Source organism: Podarcis melisellensis (genome assembly GCF_964234715.1).
Source record: "Podarcis melisellensis genome assembly, chromosome: 2".
NCBI lineage: Eukaryota > Metazoa > Chordata > Lepidosauria > Squamata > Lacertidae > Podarcis > Podarcis melisellensis.
The window spans coordinates 1,997,818-2,007,865 of NC_138529.1; the positions used below are offsets into that span (position 1 = coordinate 1,997,818).

The following is a 10,048-nucleotide window of genomic DNA, read 5'->3' on the forward strand; positions in this document are numbered from 1 at the left end:
CCCCGAGGGCTTGGAGGGAGTCAGGAGAACGCTGTCAGGCCCCCTGCTGTGTGGATGCAGCATCTCGGCTGTGTGTTGGCGTGTGTGGATGTGTGACAGGATCTCCCTGAGGTCTTGGAATGGCCAGATGATGATGATCTGAGGAATGTATGACAGCACCAGAGGGGAAATGAATTTCATTCTTCACGTAGAATAGCTTTTCCTCAGATCATAAAGCTTTAGGAAGCGGATAGCCAAACTCTGTAACCACACTGATTCTTTGAGAATATTGGCTTTAGCAGCTTTCCCTTTTAAATAGTTAAGGATGTCCACAGGCCCGGCTCCAGGTTTGGGATGAGCCAAGCTGTGGTGCTGTGTCTGGCTGTACACTGGGAGCAGAGCCAGCCTTGCTCCTGGTGGTGCCAGCCAGTCCAGAGGGCCCCACCCCTACTCCTCACCAAACGAGCCTCATTGACGACAGCAGCAGGAGCAGCATGCCCTGCTGGTTTTTGTGCCGCCAGACGGAGTGGTGGTCCCATATCTTTGCTCCTATTGCTGCTTTAGAGTGAGGGTGGCCAATGAGGGTGGCCAAGGGGCGTTGGGGGAGATCAGGACTTTTTAAACTAGGCAACCAGAGCCAAAATGAGCAGTTAACCAGGATGAGAAATGCGAAGTTCAAATATTCAAGAGATGCAAAAGTTGTATTATGTTAGTTACATGATGTCCAGGCCCCTGGAACTGGGGATAGTCGTCAGATTTAGTGCCATCAGTGTATAGTAAGCCCACAACTTACACAAGGGTTACTTTCTGGGGATCACAACCAAAGCCAAAATCAAAACCCACTGGGTCAAGGGCAGGTGGGATTGCCAAAGTCATTTTTCTCAAAGCTCTGCCCTTAGGGTTTTGTTTTGTTTGGGTTTTTTTGCCACACACATAAAGCTGAATGTGTACAAGTTAAATGTGTGCAATTTGCAGCCTTATTGTAAAGTAAAAAGCTAAAGGACCCCTGGATGGTTAATTCCAGTCAAAGGTGGCTATGAGGTGTGGCACTCATCTCACTTTCAGGCCGAGGAAGCTGGCATTTGTCCACAGACATCTTTCCAGGTCATGTGGCCAGCAGGACTAAACCGCTTCTAGTGCAACAGAACACCGTGATGGAAGCCAGAGTGCACAGAAATGCTGTTTACCTTCCCACTGCAGTGGTACCTATTTATCTACTTGCACTAGTGTGCTTTCGAACTGTTAGGTTGGCAGAAGCTGGGATGGAGCAACAGGATCACAGCACCACCTGCGTCCCTAGGTTTACTGTACTGCGTATCAAGCCTGTGGCCTGCCAGCTGTTTGCTTTGCATTGCACCACCAGCAAAAGCAGAAGATTCCCCAGGAATTTATAATGCACATTTTGTCTGGGGATGAAACAAGTGCTGTTATATATACTGGAGCTTCATTTTCACCTAGGGTAGGTGAAAACCTAGTACTTATCGGGAACAGTGAGGAGGTTTCGAAGGAAGACAGTCCTGGCGTGATGGTGCTCAGGCATAAGAAACCGGTGGGTTTGTGCCCCTCCATCCCTCCCTCATCCCACAAGCCACTTGCAGAGAGGACTTGCTTCCAGGACAAATGTGGAGGCGGCTGGAATTGATTAACTGAATGTGATGGTGTGGTACTGCCTCGTAGGTGAGCCGCTGAGCAAAAAGTAAAATTAAAAAATAGGTGAGCACAGATATGCTTTTTATAGCATCCTTTGGGTTTCCTCATTTCCCAGTTCATATCACAAGTACAGTGGTACCTCTGGTTAAGAACTTAATTCGTTCTGGAGGTCCATTTTTAACCTGAAACTGTTCTTAACCCGAGGTACCACTTTAGCTAATGGGGCCTGCCACGCCGCCATTACGCAGTTTCTGTTCTCATCCTGAAGCAAAGTTCTTAACCCGAGGTACTATTTCTGGGTTAGCAGCGTCTGTAACCTGAAGTTACATGTACCATTGTACATGATGGTGTAAGTCTAGTGTGGATGCTGGGCTTTGCCTGCTGTCTTTATTTCGACTTATGACCAGCTGAGTGGACAGAAGTGAAACCAATTCAAATGAACAGAGAGGCTAACATAGATTTTTGGGGGGGAGTACATGCACAGGGACTCATGCAAGTGGGCTCTGCATGTGCCACTTGTGCCCTCCATTTTTCAGGGTACATAACGTGACCAGACCCTGAGCACCTTGGAGTGCACATGTTTAGATCCTGTGCAGACACCACCTCAAACATGTAGAAGCTGGGCAAGGGACCAGCAGGTGCAATCCGTATTTCCTGCTGTATTTGTCTCTCTGCTTCCGCTCCCCTTCTCATGTCCTCTGCACTTTTTGCCATTCAGCTCCTTCCGCCTGGGTCCTCTGCTGCTGCTGCAGTGACAGCACCTGCTCCTGGTTCTTCAAGCTGTCTCCAAACTCCCCTTGTCTGCATCATTTTCTCTGGACCACCAGAGGCTCACTTTGTGCAGCTTGCTTTGTTACTTCTTATCATTCTCCCTTTCCAAGAGCAGAGGCTGTCATTTAACCACAGCAGCCCTGTGTGTAATATGGTTAGGCTGAGCGACGGGATGCCCTAGGCCACCGGGCAAAGTTCATAGCCAAGTGGATTTTGAAAAGGGCTATGCAAAGGCGGGGCAGGGGAGGCTGTTTCTCTGTTCTTTTTCAGTATATTTGTTTTAGGGTTTCCCCTGTTTATTTCAGTGGGCAATCCTAACAGGCTTCTGATGCCCTGATTTTGGTGTTCGCCATCCAGATGGCAGGAACATTGCAATCGTGGACTACTTGCTACAAGCCACAATACCTGCCAAATTGCAGGCGCAAAGAATCCCAGTTTTATAGGCAGTTTAAAAAGGTGTACAAACACAGTCCAACTGCTATCTAAACTGTATAGTGTTTCCAATCTATCACTTTTACTTTTCTTCCTCTGTGCCCTCTTTGTGAACTGTACACAGTGGGCCAGACTCTTTCCAGAACAAAACATTGCTGCAAATAAAAGTAAATGGGAAATGATTTTTGGGTGGGTGGGTGGGTGGGATTTTATTTGTTTTTATTCAAAACAAAGCAGGGCTCTTTTCATTTTTCAGTTCATTTTAAAAATAAATACACACCCCTGGATTTTGATGTTTGGGTTTCACACACTGAACCACCCCCACCCATGCTTTCTGGACCCTTTCTCCAGGGAAAGGCTCTGCAGGGTCCTCAGGAAGATAGTAAATGGAGACGGACAAGCTCTGCTCTGAGCCACTGCTGCCGCCGTGGTGACACATTTTCACTTGTTCCTGTCAAATTGGTACTTGTGACGGATGTTTCTCCTCCCCAGAACAGTAGAAGGGGAAGTAAACTGAGGTGTGTCTCAAAGAGTGCTGTGAATTCATGTAGGGCATGTGGGGGCTGTATCCAGGGATTCCACATCCGGCGTGGGCGACGACACATTTTGACTGGTGGGTGGAGTTCAGGCCTAGCCGTTACTCTACGTCAGGCTTCCTCAAACTCAGCCCTCCAGATGTTTTGGCCTACAACTCCCATGATCCCTAGCTAGCAGGACCAGTGGTCAGGGATGGTGGGAATTGTAGTCTCAAAACATCTGGAGGGCCAAGATTGAGGAAGCCTGCTCTACGGGAAAACTGCCCTTTAGAACATGCCCCCCATAGCAATGGAGGAGGAGGCATTCCATGGTAAACCCAGCAGGGAAAGTGTTCCTAGAAGATAGAAAGCATGAAAGTACTCCTGCCTCATCGTCACTATTTTAGTGCTGTTGTTTCTTCCCTTGCCTTGGATCCTGGATCCTAAGCCCTTTAAGTGGGGGAGGGGGGCATAGTCTTACAATCTGCTTGCCTAGTTTCATGGATGGATGGATGGAGAAATTCAGTTTGGCTCCATGATATGGTCATGGAATAGCTGTTTTCTGTCTTTGAGATAGATGAGACTCTACACCAGCCCAGTGTCCTGCTGATGGGAGTTGTAGCGCAAAGCGGCTGGCACACTGGGTTGGGAATGGCTGCTCTACACACATCCTTTCTGCAGTAGAGGCTGCAAAGAAGAGGCCAGAAGTCTCCGCTTCCATTTTCAGTTCCATTATGTCAACTGTTGTTAATTTTATCTATGGTTTTTTAAAGCCAGCTGCTTCATTGTCTTGCTTCAGTAAACCATTTTGAAGATTAACCTCTTTTAACCTCTTGATGGATAGCAACTGGCAAGTTGCACTTTCTACTGTATAGAAATAGTCATGGTCCCTGCTTACAGGGTCACATGTAGGTGCTGCTAAAGGTGCATGAATAAAGGCACCTTTATTCATTCTTTATTCATTCTCTCAAACCAATAAAACTCTCTGTGATGTACTACCAGTGACAAGAATCCCTTCTCTAGAGGTTTTTTTTTGGGGGGGGAGAGGGGTGTTATGTATGGTGTAATCCTATCTGCCTGGGTTTGTATGAGCTTTCAAGACACCTCATGCAGCTAGGAACTTCACAAAGGAAGAATGATCTTGACCTTTCTTCTGGAGAGGACGGGTGGAAAGTTTTCAGATAACTGCTGGATGACAGTAGTTTGTGCACTGCTTTAAGCAGACTTCTAGTTAAATACACCTCATAATCAGAGTTAAAAATATTAAAGGGGTCAGTATTCTGATCACTATAGTTTTACAGTTACAAACATTGTGTGTTTTTATTTGTTTTGGAAGCATTACTTGGTGTGGGTGACTTGTTGAAATTAGCATTTTCCAAAAGCTGAAATGGGGCTGGAGAAATCAGATTCAGCTGGCGAACCTGATCCTGAGCTCCCTGAACAGACCACAAGGATGACATGAGGGTCTCAGGCCTCCCTTGCTGTGTGCCTTCCAGCACAAGTGGATCCTGCAAGAGTATGTTTCAGTGCAGAGTGCTGCCCTTAGGGTTCCAGCTAGCCACGTCCTTGTCAGGATACGTACGCCATTCCATCCTGAAGCCCCCTTTGCCCTTTCCCCCTGGTGGCTTCCTTCCTCCTGGGCATGCGCTGGTCCTCGCTGAGCTCTGCTGTAAACCCATCTCAGTCCTCATGGGGTAGTTTCTCCCCTTAATTTTTGTTTGGTATTGGTATTTCTGGAAACCTGGCGGCTTCCCCCAATTTGTAGATACTTCCCATGTTTATAGCTTGAGGCTGTCACCAGTTCAAACTCATCTGAGAAATTGCCTTAAGAGTCCTTTAGCCAGTTGGCAACACAGTCATGTCCTTGGTGCCTAGAAAATGAGTGGTTTAGATCCTGAGGGTGCTGAGGAAGCATTTGTGTGTGAGAGGTTCAGTGCAGACAAGATGTTCTTGAGCAGGAATGTGCTTGTTATGTTGCACTCCGTATGCTCCTTGGGGTGTGTGGGCTGACCCTTTTTGGGCTCCCTCCCTCCCTCCTTTCTTCCAAAGGAGAATCAGTTTGGTACCCAAGCTGTAGGACAGCTTGACTTAATCCAATATGCAGGTGGTGATGGATGGGGCTCTCACGCCCTTGACTTTGGCATGCGGCTGGCTACCTGCTTTCTGCCACAGATGTATCCGCCTGCCTCTGGCATAACCAGAATTTCAGAAAAGCCCAAGGTTGGATTTTGCTAAGCTCTTAGGCTCCTGTGTGCTGTGCTATCCTAAACAGTCGGACAGAGGCTACTCTCTAGCTGTGCAGCAGTGGCTTTGGAAATGAAGGACCCTTGGATGAGTTCTGCTGGGGAAGCTGAGTGGTCGGGGTGGGCTGAAGCAAGAGGGGAGCTCCAGCTGTAATGAGCTCCAGCTGAGAACAGGGTGGGGGCCTGTAATAAACCTTGATTTGAGTAGAAAAAGAATCACCAGGGAAGCTTGCATGGATATTTTTCATGAACACTTATTTGTGTTTAGAGGAGCAGGGCAGATTGTTTGTGGTTTTGAGGGATGCTTATTTTCATGTGGTCAAAAAGTTTCCTGGCTACTTTTGTGGAGGCACAAGATCCAGGTTTGAACATGCTTTCCCCTGGTCAGTTGGCAACCTGAGGATAACTTTGCAGAGCCTATTTTTGAGATAGATTCAACACTAAATATATGTACTGTATAAAAAAGTAGTGCAAAAGCATCTCTTGATAAAGACCATGAAAGTCTGATAGCCATGAGAAGAGATGGAGAATTCTAGCCTTTTCCTCTTAAAGTTTACCCAGCAGCTGTCTAGGATCACCAGGAGAAGAAGACAAGGCTCCTGCAGCTTTTCATAATGACGTAGATGAGGGAATTTCTTCAGGTTTTGTCATTTTGAAGCATATTTACTCCACTCGTCAGCTGAAAAGGCTCCCAGAACAACTCACAAAGATCAGTAGTCAGGCAGCCCCCTCAAAAGTCATGACACAAAAGGAAAAAGGGATGGGGAGAGAAGCAGAAATGCAAGTTTAAGTAGCAGTTCTTTTAAAAGTTACAGTTCTTATTAGAACCAGCTGGGATGAAAATTGTTCATGTAGCCTAGTATGCGCTAGATCTTTTTAATTCTGAATTTTAAATTGTAACCTGCCCTGGGACCTGCTGGTGAAGGGCAGGTATTATTATTATTATTATTATTATTATTATTATTATTATTATGGAACAGCAATGGCTAGGCATCAGTTGAGAGAGGAATAGCCAGAGGTCCTGGCAGCAGAGCTGATGGGGTCGTCCTGTGCCCTTTCTCTGTGCTGAACTCTGATTGAATGACTGATGCAAGAATCTTGTTCTTAACCGGGGAATACCATTGAGGGCGGCTCCTCCTGCTGCTTTCAGAGCAGTGTGGGAGCAGAAGTGTGTGCTTATCCACCATGCAAGCATTTTCCACATTTTTTAAAAAAGTGCTGAGCATATCAAAGAAGTGTCCCGCCCCTTGGAACCAGGAGGCCTCTGATCTCTTCCAAATTCTAAAGAGATTCCTCTCTCCTGTTCTTAGGTGCCTTTGTTATCTGCTGGACCCCTGGACAGGTGGTGCTCCTGTTGGACGGCCTTGGCTGTGAAAGCTGTGACGTGTTATCGGTGGAGAAATATGTCCTGCTTCTGGCTGAAATAAATTCACTCATTAATGCCGTCGTCTACTCCTACCGGGACAATGAGATGCGCAGCACTTTTCGGAAGATTCTCTGCTTTGCCTGTCACAGGATGCCAAAGTACTCGCCTGCGTCGGTCAAGTCCAGCACCACAGAGCACAGAATATTGCCTCAGAATGGCCATCCAGTGATGGACTCCACACTCTAATCTGCCATTTTCAGGCTCCTTCATGCTGGTTGTCTGAAGCCAACTTTTTGGTAATCAATGGGAGACCAGCCTGTCTTGAAGCTAGAGACCATGGCTGCGGTGCGACTGGGAAAGCGCTGTGACCAAGGTTATCAGCCAGGGTCTGTAGGAGACATTGTTGTATCTGTGGATGAGGACAGCCATCTTGGTTTGTAGCACCCAACTGTGACGATGTGCGCCCCCCCCCCCCCGACAGATGGTGCTGTATTGTAACTGTAGAGATCACATATCTGGGATGCAGTGACTGTTCACAGAGCCAAGGAATGAATCAGCACACGTGCTTTGCATGACACCTTGAAAAGCACCTTAAAAATGCTGTTGTGTTAAGAACCTGTTCAAAACTGGTTTGCACCACAGCTGCTTCTTTCCCAAGCTAACAAGCAAGTCTCCCTCTGTCTGTTAACACGGGGGGGGGGGCGGCTCTTAAGACAGACTCTTGTTTTTCTAGTTCTTTTAAGCACACAAATCTTTGGACAGTCTTTGAAAAATGGTGGAATGAAACCACTGGGATACCTGCCTTTCTGTTCTTGTGCAGTGCTGTGTTTTAAGCAAGCTGTCCTGAGGGGTGCCATCGCCTGCTATGTCAAGGTGCTCGTCTAGAATGTTTCTGTGTAGGGTGAAGAACTTTCTGTCCCCAGCCTGTTCAGTATTACTGCCTTCTTGGCACAGCCATTCTAGGGCTGAGACCCAAAAGCCCACATGCCTTCTGCTACTGCACAAACTCCCCAATAATCTGTTACAACCTCTACCCCCCTCTGTGTTTTATGCTCTTGGAGATTCCAGGTCAAGATGGCCCAGTTGCCAGCTGTCCTTCTGGTAACATCCACAGTAACAATTAGGTTGAATTAATGGTCCCATTCTATCTAGGAACAGACACCGCAGCAGCAATAGGCAAGAATTAAGCATGCCAAGAGCAATTATTCTTTTCTCTTTTTTTGAAGGTTGATGCTTAGAGGTGGAGTTTGGCAGCTTAGCTGACACTCAGATAGCGTGGTGCCCTCCAGGTGTTGTGGGACTACAGCTCCCATCATCCCTGCCCATTGCCCATGCTAACTGGGGATGATGGGATTTGTAGTCTCACAACTGGAAGGTCCTGTTTTGGCCACCCACCAGCTGATGACTGAATAGTTTAGCTTGCTAAGTATTATATTCTTCTGCCCAGGCTTTGTTTGCTCCCACAACTCATCTGCTGTAGGAAATGGACCCCCTGCATTGTTGAAACAGAGGCATGATGCCCAGTTAGAGGGCTGGTTCCATCATGAGGTCTTGTCTGTAAAATGCCATTGTTTCCCCCCACAGGCTTGGCCTTGAGTTGCTTTAGAGTCACTGGGTGAAGAATCAGTCAGCAGGTTTGCTCCTGCGCCTTGAATAATTGTATAGCAGGCAGAAGTTTGGTGGCTGAACTCAGCCCACCCCCTCAGGGAGATTACGATGCTAACTGTGCTTCAGCTTTTCTTCCAGATGTGCACAGTTGAACCCAGGTGTCCCAAAGCCAGCAGCCCCTATAAGCATTCACTCTTCTGAGTTGGCCCATCAATATGCAAAAATATGAGTTGGAAGAACCCATGCTTCTTTTCCACTGTGTAAATTTCACAATTTGCAATGCACATCCCCCCAACACCTTCTCTGGAAAACTGTGATGGGTTTTTTAATATATATGCCAAGAATAAAATAATGTGTTGGTAGACTGACAAAAGTGATTGGAATAATATGGTTAGCCTGGACTGATGCGAAGGTGTCCTTCGCCCTTCTGCTCATGTTGCCACCTAAGCGGGGGAAGGGGGGAAACTGGCCTCCTGCCTTTGGTAGCCACCTGACCTGCACCTATCAGCTAGTGGCACTTTTCATGGCATAGAGGTAGGACTGTTCCCTGTCGATGTCTGCAGAAGAAGCTGCTGTTAAAGGCACAGGATCAGTCCTCACTCCAAAGGGATGGTGAGCCTAGACCATTGTGTAAGTCAGCAAGTGTCTTATGTTGTGCATGCACAGGTGCACTCTGGAAATTTTGTCCCTGCTGTGGTTGTGACTGGAAGAAGCTGTTCAGGGTGGGCAGAGAATGTCATGGGCTCCACCATTCATTCTCACCACTTTTCACCGTGGAAGGAGGCAGTGATTCTTACCAAAGCTGCGGCAGAAAGGGATTTATAAAAGCTGTGTTTTATTGCATACGTTGGTTGCCAATGCTGCTGCAGCCTCTAAGTGATGTACAATGCAATCTTAAAACAATCCAATATAACGGCGCAACTCAGAAAATGAACACATGAGCCAAGCATCAGTTTACAGGAAGCATGATAATAAAAGACACTAAATACAATTATTATTATTATTATTATTATTATTATTATTATTATTATTATTATTATTATTTTGAAAGGCTTATTCAAAAGGTGTGGGAGAAGTGGAAAGTCTTTGCCTGGTACTGGAGTAACTGTTAGTTAAGTATTGCCAGGTGTGCTTCCTTGGGGAGAGCATGCTGCAAACTGGGCTGGGTGGGTGAGCCTCTGTAAATACCCCATTCCCCCTCACTAAGGTTTAGCTTGGGAGCACACACACACAAACAAACAAACCAACAGTGCTGGCTATTTGTTAAAGAGAAATCAGTTACTCCAAGGCAAACTGTATGACAAACTACATTTCAGTTGGCCCTGGAAGTAGGTTAAGCACTTGGCTCTGTCATAGGCTACTGGTGAGAGAGCCTGCCCAAAATATTTTTGTGAATGAGGCAAAATGATTAAAGGGGAAAGGGAGGGCTGACAATTCTCCATCAGGAGAATTGGTACTCTCCAGGTGTGCCTCGTAGTCCCAAC

The 10,048-nt window shown here is 46.8% G+C and overlaps 1 protein-coding gene across 4 annotated transcripts in view; it reads left to right on the forward strand.

The window, feature by feature from the left end:
• Positions 1 to 9,570, forward strand: part of LPAR2 (lysophosphatidic acid receptor 2) — a 57,260-nt gene extending 47,690 nt beyond the window's left edge. For all 4 annotated transcript variants that reach the window (XM_081898174.1, XM_081898173.1, XM_081898175.1 and 1 more), the window contains one exon: positions 6,901 to 9,570. In XM_081898174.1, coding sequence (XP_081754300.1) covers positions 6,901 to 7,202 — 302 coding nt within the window. In that variant the 3' untranslated portion in view covers positions 7,203 to 9,570. The remainder of the gene's footprint in view (positions 1 to 6,900) is intronic.
• Positions 9,571 to 10,048: the final 478 nt, after the last annotated feature.